We start from the raw sequence: 22,604 nt of genomic DNA, 5'->3' as shown, positions 1-22,604 counted from the left end.
TGCCGCTCTTACAGTTAAGAACCCTCTATGTAGTTTAAGGCTAAACCTCTTTTCTTGTAATTTTAATGAGTGGCCACGAGTCTAGTTAAACTCCCTTCTGCAAAAAAGTTTTATCCCTATTGTGGGGTCACCAGTATGGTATTTGTATATTGAAATCATATCCCCTCTCAAGCATCTCTTCTCCAGAGAGAATAAGTTCAGTGCTCGCAACCTTTCCTTGTAACCAATATCCTCCAGACCCTTTATTAGCTTTGTTGCCTTTCTTTGTACTCGCTCTATTTCCAGTACATCCTTCCTGAGGACTGGTGCCCAGAACTGGACAGCATACTCCAGGGGCGGCCGGACCAGAGTCTTGTAGAGTGGGAGAATTATCGCTTTACCTCTGGAGTTCATTCCCTTTTTAATGCATGCCAATATTCTGTTTGCTTTGTTAGCAGCAGCTTGGCATTGCATGCCATTGGTAAACCTATCATCTACTAGGTCTTCTTCTGTTACCCAGGACCCCCTTTTCCAACCTAGATTCCCCCAGAGGTTTTCCCCCCAATGTATAGATTGCATTCATATTTTTGCCACCCAAATGCATTACTTTACATTTTTCTACATTGAACCTCATTTGCCATGTAGTTGCCCACCCCATTAATTTGTTTAAATCTTTTTGCAAGGTTTCCACGTCCTGCAGAGAAGTTATTGCCCTGCTTAGCTTAGTATCGTCTGCAAATAGAGATTGAACTGTTAATCCCATCCTCCAGGTCGTTTATGAACAAATTAAATAGGATTGGTCCCAGCACAGAACCCTGGGGAACCCCACTACCCACCCCTGACCATTCCGAGTACTCCCCATTTATCACCACCCTCTGAACTCACCCTTGTAGCCAGTTTTCAATCCATGTACTCACATGTCCATGCCAACGGACCTTATTTTGTACAGTAAACGTTTATGGGGAACTGTGTCAAATGCTTTTGCAAAATCCAGATACACCACGTCTATGGGCCTTCCTTTATCTAGATGGCAACTCACCTCCTCATAGAAGGTTAATAGATTGGTTTGGCAAGAACGATTCTTCATGAATCCATGCTGATTACTGCTAATGATACCGTTCTCATTACTAAAATCTTGTATATAGTCCCTCATCATCCCCTCCAAGAGTTTACATACTATTGATGTTAGGCTAACTGGTCTGTAATTCCCAGGGCTGTATTTTGGGCCCTTTTTAAATATTGGTGCTACATTGGCTTTTCTCCAATCAGCTGGTAGCATTCCAGTTAGTAGACTGTCAGTAAAAATTAGGAAAAATGGTCAGGCAATTACTTGACTGAGTTCCCTAAGTACCCTTGAGTGCAAGCCATCTGGTCCCGGTGATTTATTAACGTTAAGTTTCCCAAGTCTAATTTTAATTCTGTTAACCATGGAGGTGCTTCCTGTTATGTGTCATGAGGATAAGCACTGCAGGTTTTGGTTACTGAAGCCCCCGGTTTCCTAATGCTGTGTAATTTGGGCCCCTCTATCACCTGAAATACCAGGCTGATCCCGCCAGTTTCTACCCTCCCATCTGTAAACTGACCAGGGTTCATCATGGCTGCTGAACTCCCGACACCATGGTCAGTTTACATGCCTCAATCATGCGCTCTCTGCTCTCCTCCACCCCACCCCCCCCACACCAGCTCATGACAGTGCCTGCCCCGTCGCTCCTGCTGCTGAAATACCATGTACATTTTCATATTATCCACTCCTAATGCTGTGTATAATTTATTAAAAAAAAAAAATGCAGATTATACCTCATTTCAGAGCGCTGCTGCAGCTGTCAGGCAGTAAGAGGAGAAAAACGGCCAGGCATTTGAACGCCGAGAGGCACTCTGAAATTAGGTATAATCTGCATTTTTTTTTAAATCACACACACACAGGGGGACACAGCATTAGGAGACAGCGTGGATAGTATGATGAGTTAAGAGTGGCTTAACAACCACTTTAAGAGTGCTTTCAGAGAGGGGTTCTCCACCCCCCCCCCCCTTTTATACTTACCTAGGTGGATGCAGCATGGGACAGATGCTGCATCGGTCCCCTGTAATCTCTACACTAAGGACCGAGCCATCGAACATCACTGATGGTTCGGTTCTAACAGATCCCAGAGAGGAGAGCTGCTGACTGTCAATCAGCAGCTCTACTCTCTCTGCTCCTCCACAATCACTGGAGCGCTAAGCTGTGGAGGGGAGGGGCCATCTCAGACTCTCAGTGGCTTGCTGAGAGGGTGAGACAGGCATCAGTCCAGGCACCTGGGGGATCCACACTTGTGATGACGCAGTGCCTGGACTGATTCCAGTGACATCAGAAGAGAGCGGACTTCAGACTGCTCTCTGCTGAAAATGGGTCACAGGAGTGCAAAACGAATTGCACTCCTGTGACCCATAGGAGAACCCCAGCCAAACAATCTCAGGCTGGACATCTCTTAAGAATAAAAAGTAAATGAACAGAGGGAAAAAAAACGAATATTTGCCCTTTGCCCTCAAAACAGCATCAATTCTTCTAGGTACACTTGCACAGTTTTTGAAGGCATTCGGCAGGTAGGTTGTTCCAAACACCTTGGAGTACTAATCACAGATCTTCTGTGCATGCAAGCTGCCTCATATCCTTCTGTCTCTTCATGTAATCCCAGACAGATTTGATGTTAAAGCGGAGTTCCACCCAAAAGTGGAACTTCCGCTCATCGGATTCCTCCCCCCCTCCGGTTGGCACCTTTCAGGGGGGAGGGGGGTGCAGATACCTGTCTAAGACAGGTATCTGCACCCACTTCCGAGAATAGACTCCTATGGGAGTCACACCCCCTCCCGCACTAACCCACTGTCTCCTGGGAAAGACACAGGTCCCAGGAGATAGCGGGGACCATTGAGAAAGCGCAGCGCGACTCGCGCATGTGCAGTAGGGAATCGGGAAGTGAAGCCGCAACGCTTCACTTCCTGATTCCCTCACTGAGAATGGCCGCTGCAGCAACCGAGGATCGAGGGACGGTTCGGTCTCAGGTGCCGACATCGCTGGACCCTGGGACAGGTGAGTGACCTTATTTTAAAAGTCAGCAGCTGCAGTATTTGCAGCTGCTGACATCTAAAAAATTTTTTTTCGCAGGACTCCCGCTTTAAGATCAGGACTCCGTAGGGGCCAAACCATCAATTCCAGGACTCTTTGTTCTTCTTTACACTGAAGATAGTTCTTAATGACATTGGCTTTATGTTTGGGGTTGTCCTGCTGCAGAATAAATTTGGGGCCAATCGCCTCCCTGATGGTAAAGCATGATAGACAAGCACCTGCTTTTATTCCTCAGCATTGAGGACACCATTGATTCTGACCAAATCTCTAACTCCATTTTGCAGGAATACAGCCCCAAACTTGCAAGGAACCTCCACCATGCCTCATTGTTACCTGTAGACAATCATTGTACCGTTCTCCAGCCCTTCGGTGAACAAACTGTTTCCTGCTACAGCCAAATATTTTACATTTTGACTTATCAGTTCACAGCTCCTGTTGCCATTTTTATGCACCCCAGTTTCCATGTTTTCATGCATAGTTGAGTAGTTTAGCCTTGTTTCCATGTCTGAGTGCGGCTTTTTGAACGCACCTTTTCCATGAAGACCACTTCTGGTCAGACCTCTCTTGACAGTCGATACCTGGGTAGTACCTGGGGGGTCCTACTGGTTCTGTGCTGATGGAACTGCTGGATATTTTCTGAAGTCGAAAGGAAGCATGACATGTCTCATCTGCTGCATTAAGTTTTCTTGGCTGACCATTGCGTCCACGGTCCTCAACATTGCCTGTTTCTTTGTGCTTCTTCAAAAGAGCTTGAACGGCACATGCTGAGACCCTAGTCTGCTTTGAAATCTTTGCCTGAGAGAGGCCTTACTGATGCAGTAGAACTAACTTGTGTCTTGTTGCTGTGCTCAATCTTGCCATGGTGTATGATCTGTGACATGAAACGGTCTTCCACAAACACACCTTTGCAGCAGTTTGGCTGTTCCTCATCCACTTTTAAGCCTCCTACACAGCTGTTTCAGTTAATAACGGTTTCACCCTACATATGAAATTAATGATCATTGGCACCTGCTTGGTATAATTCGAAATTCATACACCTGACTCTAATCCTACAAAATGCAATTCTGCAATTGATGCTGGTTTAAAGGTAAACGTATGACACCAATTATTGCTTTTAAAAACATTTTCTTCTCCTCCTTCATTTTGCATTTTTTAAATGGATAAAAAGAAACACAATATATATTTTTGAAAGCATTCTTACTTTAGAGCATTGCTTCACACCAGCCTAAAACTTTTGCACAGTACTGTGAAAGCAGAAAAATCTTCCTTTGTCAGGTGGGCTGCCTGTTGCGTGCCTGAAATGGAACTAGATTCAGATATAGACACCCGTGTTAAAATTAGTTCCTGCCTCAATGCAATAGAAGCACAGTCATTGTGAGGTTGAGTGTTGCGCAGGCCTTCAACAGAGGGAATGTTGCGCTGGCTCTCTATCGCCAGGCTTCAGCCAAAAGCTATGGGTAAGGGTATTTCCCTGTAGGGTACGGATTATAGGGTAAGCATGTCCAGAAGGAGATGCTGCAACCCAGAAGTAGACTGTCCTGTAGATAAGTCCTTGTGATAAAAGGGTGGGAGGAAGCACCCTGAGTACATTATAAAGACTCTAGACAGAAATGGTGGTAAAGTGTGGAGGTGGTGGTGGTGGTGGTGTGATTTAACACCTGCTCATCCCTCGAAGACTAATATCTTAGTGGTTGTGAATTAGCGTCAAGTTTGAGAAGTTCAAACTGTAATGTGACTATATATACCAAGCAAGCCCCCCCTGCTTTTACGATAACCATCAGAGTTACAGGGTGACCCTGTCTTGCCTGTCCACAACACTGGTCCATATATAGGGTCAAGGCATCAGGTTTTGTCCATCATCGTGGGGTCTTCAGGTTCTGGGTTCATAGGGATGGCCCACGGCCCTGGACCTGGACCTGCACAACACCCTGCAGCCAATGAACAAAGTGCCACGGCGAGATTCCCAAACAGAACCCAGTGCTACATGTCACACGGATATCTTATTGTCTGATGGACTTTTCCATTATGCTCTGTATTGATTCCTAGACCTTATACAGACATTTTCAGACTTATTGGACTTATTTTTGCACTGCAGTTTTCTTGTTATTAAAACAATTTTCCACGCATCTTCTTTGACATTTCAATTGAACAATGTCGGACAGGAGAGCGCCAACGGGGCCACTGATGAACAGAAAGCTGATGGTTATGGCTCATTTATACTAGTGGCATGGACTGCCATGCCTCTGGATAGCAATTGGTGGCCAGAACTTTTTTAGGAAGCATTTGGCATACGGTGAGTAGACAATATGCTGCCTCCTCACTACCAAATATAGGCATTGCAGCATGTGTACACTCTGCCCGTTGCAGCTTAACCACTTCAGCCCCGGAAGGTTTTACCCCCTTCCTGACCAGAGCAATTTTTCCAATTTGGCACTGCGTCGCTTTAACTGCTAATTGCGCGGTCATGCAATGCTGTACCCAAACGAAATTTGCGTCCTTTTCTTCCCACAAATAGAGCTTTCTTTTGATAGTATTTGATCACCTCTGCCGTTTTTATTTTTTGCGCTATACACGGAAAAAGACCGAAAATTTTGAAAAAAAATGATATTTTCTACTTTTTGTTCTAAAAAAAATCCAATAAACTCAATTTTAGTCATACATTTAGGCCAAAATGTATTCGGCCACATGTCTTTGGTAAAAAAAATGTCAATAAGTGTATATTTATTGGTTTGCGCAAAAGTTATAGCGTCTACAAACTAGGGTACATTTTCTGGAATTTACACAGCCTTTAATTTATGACTGCCTATGTCGTTTCTTGAGGTGCTAAAATGGCAGGGCAGTACAAAACCCCCACAAATGACCCCATTTTGGAAAGTAGACACCCCAAGGAATTTGCTGAGAGGCATGTTGAGCCCATTGAATATTCATTTTTTTTGTCCCAAGTGATTGAACAATGACAAAAAAAAAAAAAAAAATTACAAAAAGTTGTCACTAAATGATATATTGCTCACACAGGCCATGGGCATATGTGGAATTGCACCCCAAAATACATTTAGCTGCTTCTCCTGAGTATGGGGATACCACATGTGTGGGACTTTTTGGGAGCCTAGCCGCGTACGGGGCCCCGAAAACCAATCACTGCCTTCAGGATTTCTAAGGGCGTACATTTTTGATTTTACTCCTCACTACCTATCACAGTTTTGAAGGCCATAAAATGCCCAGATGACATAAAACCCCCCCAAATGACCCCATTTTGGAAAGTAGACACCCCAAGCTATTTGCTTTGAGGCATGTTGAGTCCATGGAATGTTTTATATTTTGACACAAGTTGCGGGAAAGTGACAAATTTTTTTTTTTTTTTTTTTTTTTGCACAAAGTTGTCACTAAATGATATATTGCTCACACAGGCCATGGGCATATGTGGAATTGCACCCCAAAATACATTTAGCTGCTTCTCCTGAGTATGGGGATACCACATGTGTGGGACTTTTTGGGAGCCTAGCCGCGTACGGGGCCCCGAAAACCAAGCACTGCCTTCAGGATTTCTAAGGGCGTACATTTTTGATTTTACTCCTCACTGCCTATCACAGTTTCGGAGGCCATGGAATGCCCAGGTGGCACAAACCCCCCCCAAATGACCCCATTTTGGAAAGTAGACACCCCAAGCTATTTGCTGAGAGGCATGGTGAGTATTTTGCAGCTCTCATTTGTTTTTGAAAATAAAGAAAGACGAGAAAAAAAATTTTTTTTTTTTCTTTTTTCAATTTTCAAAACTTTGTGACAAAAAGTGAGGTCTTCAAAATACTCACTATACCTCTCATCAAATAGCTTGGGGTGTCTACTTTCCAAAATGGGGTCATTTGGGGGTTTTTTTTGCCACCTGGGCATTCCATGGCCTCCGAAACTGTGATAGGCAGTGAAGAGTGAAATCAAAAATTTACGGCCTTAGAAAGCCTGAAGGCGGTGCTTGGTTTTCGGGGTCCCGTACGCGGCTAGGCTCCCAAAAAGTCTCACACATGTGGTATTCCCATACTCAGGAGAAGCAGCAGAATGTATTTTGGGGTGTAATTTCACATATTCCCATGGCATGTTTGAGCAATATATCATTTAGTGACAACTTTGCGCAAAAAAAAATAAAAAAAATAAAAAATTGTCTCTTTCCCGCAACTTGTGTCACAATATAAATTATTCCATGGACTCAACATGACTCTCAGCAAATAGCTTGGGGTGTCTACTTTCCAAAATGGGGTCATTTGGGGGGGTTTTGAACTGTCCTGGCATTTTATGCACAACATCTAGAAGCTTATGTCACACATCACCCACACTTCTAACCACTTGAAGACAAAGCCCTTTCTGACACTTATTGTTTACATAAAAAAATAATTTTTTTTTGCAAGAAAATTACTTTGAACCCCCAAACATTATATATTTTTTTTAAAGCAAATGCCCTACAGATTAAAATGGTGGGTGTTTCATTTTTTTTTTTCACACAGTATTTGCGCAGCGATTTTTCAAACGCATTTTTTGGGGAAAAAACACACTTTTTTACATTTTAATGCACTAAAACACACTATATTGCCCAAATGTTTGATGAAATAAAAAAGATGATCTTAGGCCGAGTACATGGATACCAAACATGACATGCTTTAAAATTGCGCACAAACGTGCAGTGGCGACAAACTAAATACATTTTTAAAAGCCTTTAAAAGCCTTTACAGGTTACCACTTTAGATTTACAGAGGAGGTCTACTGCTAAACTTACTGCCCTCGATCTGACCTTCGCGGCGATACCTCACATGCATGGTGCAATTGCTGTTTACATTTGACGCCAGACCGACGCTTGCGTTCGCCTTAGCGCGAGAGCAGGGGGGACAGGGGTGCTTTTTTTTTTTTTTTTTTTTTTTTTCTTTATTATTATTATTTTTTTATCTTATTTTTAAACTGTTCCTTTCATTTTTTTTTTTTTAATCATTTTTATTGTTATCTCAGGGAATGTAAATATCCCCTATCATAGCAATAGGTAGTGACAGGTACTCTTTTTTGCAAAAATTGGGGTCTATTAGACCCTAGATTTCTCCTCTGCCCTCAAAGCATCTGACCACACCAAGATCGGTGTGATAAAATGCTTTCCCAATTTCCCAATGGCGCTGTTTACATCCGGCGAAATCTAAGTCATAAAATGCTCGTAGCTTCCGGTTTCTTAGGCCATAGAGATGTTTGGAGCCACTCTGGTCTCTGATCAGCTCTATGGTCAGCTGGCTGAATCACCGGCTGCATTTTCAGGTTCCCTGTTGAGACAGGAGAGCCAGAGAAAAACACAGAAGACGTTGGGGGGGAGGGGCATTCCCTCCCACTGCTTGTAAAAGCAGTCTAGAGGCTAATTAGCCGCTAGGATTGCTTTTACATGAAAGCCGACCGCTGGCTGAAAAGAATGATACCAAGATGATACCTAAACCTGCAGGCATCATTCTGGTATAACCACTCAAAGTCGTGAATGGCGTACCTGAAGACAAAAAAATGGTTAACAATAAAGCACAGTAAACGGTAAGGTATAAAAAATTGCATACCTGAAAAGCAAACATGATAAAACATAATAACAATAAAACATTGCAGAATAGAATACAGTAAAAAAGAGCAGAACAATAGAGAGAGAATAGAGAGAGAGAGAACAATAAAACGACAACTATTTTTTTTTATTTTATATTTTTGTATGTGTTTTTTTTTTTTTTTTTTTTTTTTTTACACTTTTTTTTGTAACTAACTTTTATAACTGTAACCGGTTCCAGGTTCGGGTCTCTCAAAATGCGATGGCATCTTGGGAGACCCTGTGAAAGTGTGCCTAGTCTGTGCAATGCTGTACCCTACGCTAATACTCAACTAGTGAATGGTAGCGTTCAAAACATTCACCAATGCAAAGACCAGGATTGTCAGGACAGGAGGGACAATAATAGCGGATGTCATGCCTATATCCGCGCTTGCTGCAGACACGACATCTTTTTTGGGGGTTCGTTGGGTAGGGGTACTCGGGAGGACATAAAGAAAATGCCTCTCATGCAGCCGACTGCATTTGGTTGGGGATGTGAATGGGGGAAGTACGGGCGCTGCAGAAGCGGTGGGTTCCCAATTAGGATTGGCGAATGCAGCAGGAAGGGCACTATGGGCACGATGGGCCTGTGTTTGTCTTCTTGGTGGCAGCGGGACACTACTTGTGCTTGCCACCTCACCAGCTTGAACTGCACTTATGGGACTCGCCACGTCACCAAGTGTTACTGCAGTGCTGGTTTGACTACGACCGGGGTGTACTAGGCCGCTGGTGCTTGCCAGTTCACCAAAACGCTACCAAAAAAACTGTTAGCGATCGCAAGGATCAGGCCTGACTCTGCGAACGCTGCAGTTATGCGTTTAGTGTTTTGTAAGTGTCAGTGATCGATCGATACTGCACTTGGGTGGGCTGGGCTGGGCCGGGCGGAGGGGCAAAACGCAGGTGCTAGCAGGTATCTGGGCTGATCCCGCTAACACTGCGTTTGTGGGAACCCTAAACTGCTGGGGACGCTAGTATAGATCTGATCGGATCAGATATTGATCCGATCAGATACTATACCACTAAGGGAGGCGTATGCTGCGTGCGTGGGTGTTAGCGGTACTGGCGCTAACCTGACACTGCCTGGGGCTGGTGCTTGCCAGTTCACCAAAACGCTACCAAAAAAACTGTTAGCGATCGCAGGGATCAGGCCTGACTCTGCGAACGCTGCAGTTATGCGTTTAGTGTTTTGTAAGTGACAGTGATCGATCGATACTGCACTTGGGTGGGCCGGGCAGAGGGGCAAAACGCAGGTGCTAGCGGGTATCTGGGCTGATCCCGCTAACACTGCGTTTTTGGGAACCCTAAACTGCTGGGGACGCTAGTATAGATCTGATCGGATCAGATATTGATCCGTACAGATACTATACCACTAAGGGAGGCGTATGCTGCGTGCGTGGGTGTTAGCGGTACTGGCGCTAATCTGACGCTGCCTGGGGCGACGCATATCACCGCCGGGCGATCAGGGGGCTAAACTTTTATTCGGTAATAAACGGCGGGTGCCCTGACACTATAAAAAATAAACGAACTAACCAGCGTCACCCGTAACAGTTATACGGTGATCAGTGGTGAAAGGGTTAACTAGGGGGCAATCAAGGGGTTAAAACATTTATTAGGTAGTATATGGGGGTCCCTGTCGCTATAAAACGCTGACGGCAAACCTAAATATTTACCTCACTAACTAGCGTCACCAGCGACACTAATACAGCGATCAGAAAAATGATCGCTTAGTGACACTGGTGACAGGGGGTGATCAAGGGGTTAAAACTTTATTAGGGGGGGTTAGGGGGGTATCCTAGACCTAAAGGGGGCCTAACACTCACTGTCCTACCACAGTAACTGTCACTAACTGACACCATGCAGTAATCAGAAAAAAAAAAAAAAAAAAATACTGCTTGCTGTCAGTTTGTGACAGGGGGGGGGGGGGGTGATTGGGGGGGGATCGGGGGGCGATCGGGGGGGGATCGGGGGTGTAAGGTATGCCTGGCATGTTCTACTGTGTGTGTTTGTGTTGTGTGCACTTACATGTCTTCTCTCCTCGGCGCTGGACGGAAACTGCCAGACCGAGGAGAGATGACATCACATCCTCTGCCTGTGTGAAACTACACACAGGCAGAGGAGGATTCCCATTGGCTGGGAGCGATCGCGAGGGGGGGGCCACGATCGGATGGTCTCCCCCTCGCCTCCCGACGCTCCCAGTCAGATGCCGACCGCCGCTGGCACCGGGGGGGGGGTCCGATCGGACCCCCCGCCCGCGGGAGGCAGATCACGTATATATACGTGATTCTGCCTGCCCGTGCCACTCTGCCGACGTATATCTACGTTAGGCGGTCGGCAAGTGGTTAAAGGCGGCGGGGGTGGGGGCTGAGAGAGACAAACTGTGGCTCAACCACTCATTTTTTTGTGGGTTGTTTCCTTCAACTTCCTGTTCCATTGTCACTAACAAAAATAGCAATTTACACATTGCTTTAGCAAGGTGGGGTAGGGTTAAAACTCTGGTAGAGTTCACCTCACTTTGTCTAGAAATATAGGCAGCTAAAAAATCTGACACTTTTGACTGAAGGTGGGATTTAAAAGGCATCATCACTATGATATGGGGGTAGGGAGTGAGTAAGATCAGACTAGGACTCAATATTAAAAGAGTACAGGAGTCTTCCTCACAACAATCACATTGGTGATCAAAGTGTTGGGGGGAGCAAAAGGAAAAGTAAAGGGTGCTGTAGATCAAAGTGAATCTGATTTGGCTCACAAATGTTCACAATAAAGCATTCATATGGGCACAATCCAAACTTAATTGCAGATTAACAGGCATTTTTCTGTATTTGTAGCATTTTTAAAGGAATAAAACATGCATGTATTTCATTATTATATATAGTGCATATGTTTTGCTGATTTTTTTTCAAAGACCCTAATGCTAAACTTTAGAATTTTTTTTTTTTTTTTTTTTTTTTAGAGGGGGGCAGGGGACATATACCACCATAAAGATTAGTTATATGTAAAGGCATGCAGACTGTAAAAAGAAAGATCCATTATGTGCCTTTTTAGAACCATCAGGTGGCTCTCCTGAGTATCTGGCTACCTGCGCTCTGAGAGTTCACTGCAGTTGCTGCTAAAGAGAAAAGCTGCACTGATTGCCCACCGCCCCCTTCTGCCCTCTCCACTCTTCACAAAACGTGCATTACTACACTCTACAAGGTGTTTAGTTCTGCCAATGGGAGGTGCAGCGGCTAAATGGCAGCATTCCGCCACCCATTCAGAGAATGCTATACATTGTGGAGTATAGCAATTTAATTCTGTGAACGACAGAGAAGGCAGTGAGGGGCAGACAAGCGGCACAACTGTTCTCTAGCAGTGGCTACTTTTAACACTCATAGAAGCACATACTTGCATGTAATCTGATACACACACAAATTGTATGCTATATAAAAAACAACCCTAAACATATAATTAATAACTGGAGATTGCTTTCCAAGTGCTCATCTCTCACCTCTTTTCTTCTTTTGTCACAATGGAAGCTGCTGGTGGGCTTTCTGTCTTCGGGAGTATGGATGGAGGATTCGGAGAGACAGGAGCACTACCTCGTCCCCTACCAGAAACGGATGGAAGTGAACGTTCTGAACTTGAAAGGCTTACTGGAAATCTGCGAGAGGAGAAATACATTAAAAATACTACAACATATAAACTATCCTGCAGTAAAATGTTCATAATAAAGTCAGTCACAACTGCTACTACCCATATGGAAGATATATACCCAAACTACTCTAGGTTCCACTTTAATTTTGTCACGGGGGGGGACTCAAGTCAGTAGCTACCTGTATATATATCTTGCTACTAACTCTCTCTCACCCCATAGTGATCCCACTCTGCCCACTTTTTCCCTCATAGTCCAATTTTCTACTATTAAATGTAATCTGATGGAGAGTAACTAGAAATACAATGTGGTCCTGGTACATTCCTCCTCATCCACCTCACAGGACTGCAATCTCTTGTCTATTCGATGCTGGCAGCACCCTTCCCCCATTCTTCTTTGGCGATGAGGCATTCATACTGCGTTCCATGGTCAGGAGCTGGCATCTATGCATAAAAAACCTGACTCTGTACTCCCTTGTACACTCATACTGACTTTACAGCTCCCAGGTTCCCTGCCTCACAGGTCCCAGCCTCTGAGTAGGAGGGACCCAGGACTTGTGCAGCGGTGAGCCTGCAGGCAGTGGTGCTGTGGTAACCATAAAGCCAGGTACAAAATATTAGTATTTTTTCGTTCAGCTCCGGTCAGAGCCGCTGTAAACCATGAGAAGTTAGTTCAGCCATGTTCCCCGCTAAGCTGTTGTGTTCTGACAGGGGGACAGCCTCCCCACAAGAACGCTCCGAACAGCGCTCTCTGCCATTGGCTAAGAGTGCTGCTTGGGAGTCAGTCAGATGCTGGTTTTCTAAAGCACGTTTGACAGAAGCCGGCCAAACGGCAAGCTTCTGTCAGACTGACCGACATACATACGGTCGAATGTTGGACATATTTTTTTTTAACAGGCTGTTGATTCCTGACATTAGGTCTGTGTGGACCCGGCTTAAAAGGGTGGATGGTTTCCTGAGCTCCTTTTCTCCTCCATTGTAATCCTGTCATACTTTGGAAAATATGGCCTCCACCCTGCAAGAGCTGTGAAATACTGCTGTTAAGGAACATTGGCACACCTCGGCTGCCATTTCACCCTCTTAGCCTCATAGGATTTAAGGTAAAACTATGGGCACAACTTTTTTCTTTCATTTTTGATAGAGGCTGTAACCTTTGTAAGGTTTATTTTTTCACATTGGGGAGATTTACCTTCACTTCCTGTCCCATAGCCAAACAAAAGTGAGAGGAAATCCCTGCAAATTCGGGTAATCTTTTGAGGACCCCCAGATCACCAGAACCAATTCCACTCTACTACTTTTCTGGGGACAACCAAAAAAATAGGATTTTTATAACAGCTTGTAGTGGTGTAGTGGATAGCACTTTCACCTTGCAGTAAGAAGGGTCGCTGATTCGAATCCCAACCATGACACTACCTGCCTGGAGTTTGCATGTTCTTCCTGTGTCTGCGTGGGTTTCCATCGGGTACTCAGGTTTCCTCCCACACTCCAAAGACATGCTGGTAGGTTAATTGGATCCTGTCTAAATTGTCCTTAATATGTATGAATGTGAGTTAGGGACCTTAGATTGTAAGCTCCTTGAGGGTAGGGACTGATGTGAATGTACAATGTATATGTAAAGCGCTGTGTAAATTGACGGCGCTATATAAGTAACATAAATAAATCAAATCCTTTTCTTGGAGTACATCATGGGACGCAGACCACCATAGTAATCACTATGTGGATATATAGGCACCTTCAGGTGATGGACACTGGTATACCCAATACAGGAAGTTCACTCCCTATATAACCCCTCCTCCTTCCAGGAGTACCTCAGTTTTTGTAGCAAAGCAATATACTTAAATCCCAAAAGAGGGGAGGGACCTCTGTGTCCCATGATGTACTCCAAGAAAAGGATTTTACAGGTAAGCTGTTATAAAAATCCTATTTTCTTTATCGTACATCATGGGACACAGATCACCATAGTAATCACTATGTGGGACGTCCCATAGCAATGCTATTTGAGGGGAGGGAGGGACAACCTGTAGGGCACCCCCAGACTTGGACCTATACTGCTGCCTGCAGCATACTGCGCCCGAAGGCGATATCCTCATGCCTCCTTATATCCACCTGATAAAATTTAGTGAATGTATTTACTGAAGACCAAGTTGCAGCCTTACAGATCAGAGCCATAGAGGCCTGGTGACGCACTGCCCAAGAAGCACTAACCGACTTGGTAGAGTGCGCTTTGACTTGAAAAGGTGGAATCTTAAATCATAAATCTGAATTATAACTTGCCGAATCCACTTAGCGACACTGGATGTCGACGCTGCCTGTCCTTTCTTAGGACCCTCTGGCAGTACAAATAAGACATCAGTCTTCCGAATCTGAGCAGCTGTCTTTAACTGCTTGTCGACCGCAGGCTGTCAATTGACGGCCAGGCGGCACGGCTCTCAGTGCAGGAAGGCGTCGTATGACGCCCTCGCCTTCCCGGCCCACCAGTGGGTGTGCGCGTACCGGCGGCATTCGCACGCCCGTCGTGTCACTGGGGCCTTGATGCGTGTGCCCGACGGCCGCGATGTCTGCCGGGCACCCGCGATTGCCCGGTAACACAGTAGGATCATGGATCTGTGTGTGTAAACACACAGATCCAGGTCCTGTCAGAGGAGAGGAGACCGATGGTGTGTTCTCAGTACAGAGGAACACCAATCGTTCTCCTCCCCTTGTGAATCCCCTCCCCCTACAGTTAGAATCACTCCCTAGGAACATAATTAACCCCCTAGTGTTAACCCCATCCCTGCCAGTCACATTTATAGCACTGATCGCTGTATAAATGTGAATGGTCCCAAAAATGTGTCAAAGTGTCCGATATGTCCGCCGCAATATCACAGTCACGATAAAAATCACAGGTCGCCGCCATTACTAGTAAAAAAAAATAATAATAAAAATGCTATAAATCTATCCCCTATTTTGTAGACGCTATAACTTTTGCGCAAACCAATCAATATACATACGTAGAAGAATACATATCGGCCTAAACTGAGGAAAAAATTTGTTTAAAAAAAATTGGATATTATTGCAAAAAAGTAAAAAATGTTTTTTTTTTTTTTCAAACTTGTTACTCTTGTTTATAGCTCAAAAAATAAAAACCGCAGAGGTGATCAAATACCACCAAAAGAAAGCTCTATTTGTGGGAAAAAACTATACCAATGTCATCTGGGTACAGTGTTGTATGCCTGCGCAATTGTTATTCAAAGTGTGACAGCGCTGAAAGCTGAAAAATGGCCTGGGCAGGAAGGGGGTGAAAATACACTGTATTGAGGTGGTTAAATAGACTTTGACCGCTCTCACCACATCAAGACAATGTAGTGACTTCTCTTCCACGGAACATGGTTTTGGAAAAAACGATGGCAGGACAAGATCTTGGTTCAGGTGAAAACCTGAGACCACTTTTGGCAAAAAACCTGGAGGAGGGCACAACACCACTCTGTCCTCATGAATAATCAAGTATGGCTCTTTACAGGAAAGAGCAGCCAATTCCGAAACCCTCCTTGCTGAGGATATAGCAACCAAGCACACCAACTTCCTTTGTCAGAAGGACTAAGGGAATATGTTGTATCAGTTAAAATGGCTGTTTTTGTAACACTGACAAAACTAAGTTCAAGTCCCAAAGGTTCAAAGGTGATCTAACTGGTGGATTAATCCGCCATCACCCCTTGCATAAAAACCAAGACTAAAGAATGTGTAACAAGCAGTCTTTGAAATAAGACCGATAAAGCTGAGACTTGGCCCTTATTAGTACTCAAGGCCAACTTCATCTCTACCCCTAATTGTAGAAAGGCAAGAATTCTGCCTATGATACATCTCCGAGGGTGCCAACCCTTGGATTCACACCAGGAAACATAAGCCCTCCAAACTCTATAATATATAGTTCTGGAAGCTGGCTTCCTTGCATTAATCAAGGTAGAGGTAACTGACCCGGAAAGCCCACATTTCTTCAGAATGTGGGTTTCAATAGTCGTTAAATTTAGCATTCGTAAGGTAGGATGGAATATTGGGCCCTGTGAGAGTAGGTCTGGCTGTAGTGGAAGGGACCATGGATCCTCCACTGCCATCTTTACGATTTCTGCATACAATGACCTTCTGGGCCATGCTGGTGCTACCAGAATTACCGGCCTTCTTTCCAGCTTGATCCTGCAAAGTCGTCGAGGAAGCAACTAAATAGGGGGAAATGCATAGATCAGTGAGAACTGATCCCATCGGGTCACCAATGCATCTGTTCCGCATGCGAGTGGATCCCTTGTCCGAACTTCATGTTGTATCTGGACGCTAGAAGATCTACATCAAGAGGCCCCATCTTTGGCAAACAGCCCGAAAAATGCTGTGGTGAAGAGACCATTCCCCTGGGAATAACTGCTGGCGACTCAGGTAGTCCGCCTGCCAATTTTCTACTCCCAGAAATGAAGACTGCCGATAGGCACGGAACATTCCTTTCTGCCCAAGATAGAATATGGTTCACCTCTGTCTGCGCTGCAAGACTCTTGGTGCCCCCTTGGTGATTGATATAGGCAACAGCTGTGGCATTGTCGGATTGGATCCTGACAGGACAATCCCGTAACCTGAATGTCCAGGCCTTCAGAGCCAGACGCACTGCCCGAATCTCTAGAATATTGATGGGCAAGGCTCTTTGAGTTCTTGACCACTGTCCCTGGACAGTTGTCTTCTCTAGTACTGCTCCCCAGCCTGAAAGGCTGGCATCTGTCCTTACCACTTTCCAGATAACTGGTCTGAAGGATTTTCCTTTCATCAGATTCTGGGTTAGTCTCACCAACTGAGACTTTGGGACACCCTTGGGGACAGCTGCATTGGCAAGTCCAAAGGTTGGATCATTTTGTTCCAAGCAGACAGGATACTGTTTTGCAACAGTCTCGAATGGAACTAGGCATAGGGAACCACTTTGAATGCCACCATCTTTCCTAATAACCTCATGCAAAGGCGAATGGAGTGATCTCCTTTCGACCTGACCATCCGCACCAGCTCTCTTATGGAGTTGATTTTTGCCTGAGGCAAGAACACCTTTTTCTGGGCTGTGTCTATGATCAGGCCCAAATACTTCAGCTTTTTTTAGTGGTTTTAAGGAAGACTTCTCTAGGTTGAGAATCCAACCCAGACTTTCCAGGTAACTGGTTGTAATGCGTACACTTTGCTCCAAACGAGCCACCGATTGGTCTATTAGCAATAGATCGTCTAGGTACACCAAGACTGTTAAGCCCTGTGCCCTTAACCTGGCTAGAGGTGGGGCCAGAACTTTTGCGGGGTGCCGTAGCTAGCCCAAAGGGCAAGTCTACAAACTGAAAATGCTGCTGTTCTACTTCAAGCCACAGAAACCTTTGGTGAGCGGGAAATATAGGGACATGCAGATATGCATCCCTGATGTCGATAGACGCCAGAAGTTTTCCTCCTTGTAGGATAGAAATTACTTACCTGATCGACTCCATGCGAAAGGAGCGGATCTTCAGGAACTGATTTAGATTCTTTAGATCTAGAATGGGTCTGACATCTCCATTCGGTTTTGGGACCGTAAAAAGATTTGAATAAAACCCCAAACCTTGCTCTTCTGTGGGGATCTGTATGATCACCCCCTGAGCCAGTAATCGGTCTAATGCCCGAAACAGAGATGGCCTTTTCTCTGGATCTTTGGGAACGTTTGATCTCAGAAAATGAGATGGTGGAAACTCCCGAAATTCTAGTTTGTATCCTAGAGACAATGTGGTGATGACCCATCTGTCCTGAATTTCCTCTTGCCAGACTTCTGAGTATTGCAGAATATTGGGTGCCTCTTCATAATGAGGCTTTAGTATTCTGCTTTCCAGATTTCCGGCCCCAGGTCTTCTTCTGTGCCTGGGTCTGACCCTGAGGCTTTCCTCTAGAGTCTGATAGTGGAGGCCATCGCCACTGCCTATGGGAGGATGGCGCAGGGGAAAGAGTCCGTTTAAATGAAGGACTTTTATACTTTCTTTTGACTGGCAAGAGTACTCTTCCCACTAGAAATCATTTGGATGTATTTGTCCAAATCCTCCCCAAATAGTCGATCCCCATGGAAAGGGAAACTAGTCAGAAGCCTTTTGCAAGGTGCTTCAGCTGACCAATTTTTTAATCACAGGGTCCTACGCATGTGTACTAGCACAAGCGCAAGGCGGGACGCCTGGTGAAGAGAGTCTTTCATGGTGTCTATGGCAAAACATAGCACCCTTGTTAGTTCGGCCAAAGCGCGGGCCTGTTGTGCGGGGACCTCCTTAAGGGCCTGATTAAACTGGTCCTTTAGGGACTGACAGATGCCTATTGCAGCAACTGCAGGCTGAGTAACCGCACCTGCAAAAGAAAAAGAGGATTTTAACAGAAATTCTAACCTTTTATCTGTTGGATCATTAAGCATCTGTGCATTGTCTAACTGGCAAGTCAGAATATTCACACTGGAAATCGCAGCGTCAACTGCTGGTACATTCCATCTTTTGGTGAATTTCTCCTCCATGGGATAGAGTGCTGTGAATCTCTTTGGAGGGAGAAAATGCTTATCCAGGTGATCCCATTCAGTATAAATAAGCTTTTCTAGTAATGCATGTACAGGAAAAAGGAAGAAAAGGCTGTGAAGGTTTTAAGGAACCTAAAAAAGAAACAGAACTTTCAGCTGACTCCGCTAGGGGTAGCTTGAAAGAGGCACGAACCATTTCCGTAAGAGTTTGTACCAGCAATTTCTCAGATTGCGAGGCTGAAAGAGGTTCATCTACCATTGTTTTCCTCCGCAGAGGGGTAATCGTTTTGCCTTTCTTCCTGATCGCCTAAGAGTAACACCTTATCCTCTACCCACTGTTCCCTTGGTAAGGGGTCTGAGGTTGGGGAGGGGGATCTAACACGCTTCCTATCCTTTTGGATGGAGGATGCGATTAAAGTCGCTAATCTTCCTTCTAGGCCCTGCAGGGCAGAGGAAAATGCATCTTCAGTCACGTACACAGGGGCTGAAATGTGAGAAGCAGCTGCACCACCAATTGGTCCCAATGACTCACCCTGGCTTGCCATATCTGGTATCTTAAGACTGGAGTTCCCAGCGCCAGGGGGTTGGAATTTTTGGTACCTTTGTGGTGTCTTTTTTGGGAGCGATAGTGCTAAGCACAAAAAACAGAGGCACTAAGTAAATGCACAACTCGCTGAGCAAATAGTCTAGCAAAGACAATGCTAATAAAGTTCTGCTTTAGTGTTGTATGTAAATGTGATTTCCTGTACTGGAAATACCTGCATCAACCTTACGTGCCCCCAGCGCTCCTGTGTCCTGTGTGTCAGGCTCCAGCTGTTAGCTGTGAAGTGTCTGTCTCTTGTCCCCAGCACCGAGTGCTCCTCTTGGACTTGCGTCCCGCACACGGCGCCGCGCCTTAAGCCACGCCCCCTCCATCATTAAAACTCTCCCCCCGTATAATTCGACATGCTCCTTGAGCGAGAGGGGGAGGCGGGAAGTTTGAAAAAAAAACTTCTGTGGGGAAAAAGAAAAAACTTAAACATATAAAAGCCGCCGCACCCCCCGAGGGGGGGTGGGGGGGAATATAAGCGACTGTTGTACCTCCCTTCCCCCAGGGGGGAAATGTTCTGGATGAGGAATCCCCCCTGGCTTGCTGAGACCACACACGTGCAGTTTAGCTGGGAATTCTGAGCTGACTGAGAAGCAACGTACTAAGGTATGCATTTACTCCCTCTAGTGGAGACTTGAGGCTTGACAACATTTTACTTATGAAAGAAAAAAACCATAGGTGGACTTTTTACAGTTCCTAGCTTCTTCCCTTACCTTTTCCTCGCTGCAGGATACTGCTGTAACAGACAGATCCAAACTTCCCCCCATCACGGAGGGCTGCGTTGGCAAACCTTCAAGGACCGGGTCCCTATTATAGGGGTTCCACTCCCTTGGACTTGTATTAGCACCCCGCCAGGCAAAAATTTTATGTAATGTAGCATGACCAAAAAGACCTGGGTCCTGGGGTCCAGCCCTGCAAAGAGAGGCGTTACAGGCAAAACCTTGTGCTTTGTATACGAGGCCCGGGTACCATCCACCTTGGCCTCAGTGGCACTTTGGATGGATCCGGCCTATAGAGGCTGTTTAAATCCAGCAAAGATCCCTCCCCAGTGGAGCTCTTCAGAACACATCTTCACTCGTGAGAAACACCTTAGAGACTGGCGAAAACACTGAGGTACTCCGGGAAGGAGGAGGGGTTATATAGGGAGTGAACTTCCTGTATTGGGTATACCAGTGTCCATCACGTGAAAGTGCCTATATACCCACATAGTGATTAATATGGTGCTCTGTGTCCCATGATGTACGATAAAGAAATTGGGGCTTTTCGTTTTTCCCAGATGTACTGCCGAGCTTTGTTTACTTTTTTGTAATTTATGTAGAGATTAAAAACCTTTACTTCACTAATAAAGATTTGATAAAAAAACGGGGGTGCTCCAGACTACCAATACAGCCCCTCTTTTCTGGTCCAAGAGAAGTGTGTTGACTGAAATGATCTGACAAATCAAGTGGTCTGAAGAGTGGCTGATGGGAAGTCACAGGTTTATGACCAGGCAGCTGCCCTCAGATAATTTTCTAAAGGTAATAAGCACTTGCTTACTGGTTACATATACACCCTTCCTGCCCAGGCAAATTTTCAGCGCTGTCACTCTTTAAATGACAATTGCGCGGTCATGCTACACTGTACCCATATGACATTTTTCACTGTTAGGTGGCACTGATGGACACTGCTGCAGGGACTGTCACTGCGTGGGACCGATGTCCAGTTTACATAAGCCGGTAATCGGCTTATTTTTTTTCTCCTCATGCTGTCAGCGTGAGGGGGAAAAAAAAGCAGATTACCGGCTTCTCTTTACATCATGTGATCTGCTGTGATTGGTTGACAGCTGATCCCGCGGTAAAGGGCCGGAATCAGCCCTTTACTCCGATCTGTGATCAGCCGCGTCCCAAGGACTTGGTGATCACAGAGCATTAAAATGCTGCTAATTAACTGACACAGGTACATATGTCCTTATTGTGGTCGTACTATTATCAGCTCAGGAGTTATGAAATATATGGAAGTTTGGATACTTTGGCTTATAGACAGCCAGAAATGCGTATTTGGCTGTTTTACCAGCTGAGCCATTTACAGCAGATCATAAATCTGATACTATTAGGGAAGAGGGATATTTAAGTTTATAGTTGCCCATCTGGGTTTATTTATAGGGAATCACTGCTGTTATGTGTCTCCTATGTCAAAATGTCATGGCTGACTTGGGAATTTTGAACAACATGGCTGCTGTGTGTCATCTCAGTTTTTGGTGTGCCCAGTACTCAATATGATCACATACCCAACTTTGCCTGATCTGGAATGGTCACACTTCTAGTAATGATTTCTAGTGTGTACACCCTGGCACTAATTTGCAACAAAGGTTCTTCTGAAACTCAAAAAAACATTACTGGCTCCTAGATTTGAATATCTCTGGTCCTTGTGTAGAAAACTTGTGGATTATTTAAACCTATTTGTAAAGTATACCCATAACACACAGAGAAAAAAAAATAAGATTTTAGCATTTACCATAAAATTATTTTCTCAGAGTTCTTATAAGGACACAAGATTGTAAATAGTCTATGACAGGGGTAGGCAACCTTTTGAGAACAGTGTCCCGAAAAATGTTTTCAAAGAAATGGAGCGTGTCGATTTTATAACAAAAAATGTAAATTTCACTCTCTCAATCACGAAAAGGATTTTTTATAAAGTAAATGCTGTAAACTACTTAAGTAGTAAGAAATTATCATCCTGCACCTTCACACCTCAGATCAGCCCCAATTCATAGATCACTGTCCCCCCCCTTGCACATCTGCCCCATCACTGTAACCCCCTTTCTCATCTGCCCCACCACTGTAACCCCCTTTCTCATCTGCCCCACCACTATACCTCCTTTCTCATCTGCTCCACCACTATACCTCCTTTCTCATCTGCCCCACCACTATACCTCCTGTACATTGGTCCCACCTCTGTTCCCCCTGCTCTTCTGCCCCACCACTGTAACCCCCTGTACATCTGCAGCACCACTGTAATCTCCTGCTCATCTGCCCCACCACTGTAATCTCCTGCTCTTCTGTCCCACCACTGTAACCCCTTGCTCATCTGCCCCACCAATGTCCCCTCTTTCTCATCTGCCACACCACTGTACCTCCCTGCACATCTGCTCCACCGCCGTAGCCCCATGCTCTTCTGTCTCACTACTTACTGAATCACCTTCTCATCTGTCCTAACACTAAAATTATCTGCTCATCCG

The 22,604-nt window shown here is 45.1% G+C and overlaps 1 protein-coding gene across 1 annotated transcript in view; it reads right to left on the bottom strand.

Moving 5' to 3' along the window:
• Positions 1–22,604, bottom strand: part of PIWIL2 (piwi like RNA-mediated gene silencing 2) — a 503,232-nt gene that overhangs the window by 447,056 nt on the left and 33,572 nt on the right. Inside the window, exon 3 of the mRNA XM_073622273.1 lies at positions 12,148–12,300. Within this exon, the coding sequence (XP_073478374.1) occupies positions 12,148–12,300 (153 nt within the window). The remainder of the gene's footprint in view (positions 1–12,147; positions 12,301–22,604) is intronic.

The sequence above is a fragment of the Aquarana catesbeiana genome, linkage group LG03 (genome assembly GCF_042186555.1).
Source record: "Aquarana catesbeiana isolate 2022-GZ linkage group LG03, ASM4218655v1, whole genome shotgun sequence".
Classification (NCBI taxonomy): domain Eukaryota; kingdom Metazoa; phylum Chordata; class Amphibia; order Anura; family Ranidae; genus Aquarana; species Aquarana catesbeiana.
Note: the sequence above shows the minus strand (reverse complement) of the source record. Positions and strands in the feature narration are given on the sequence as shown.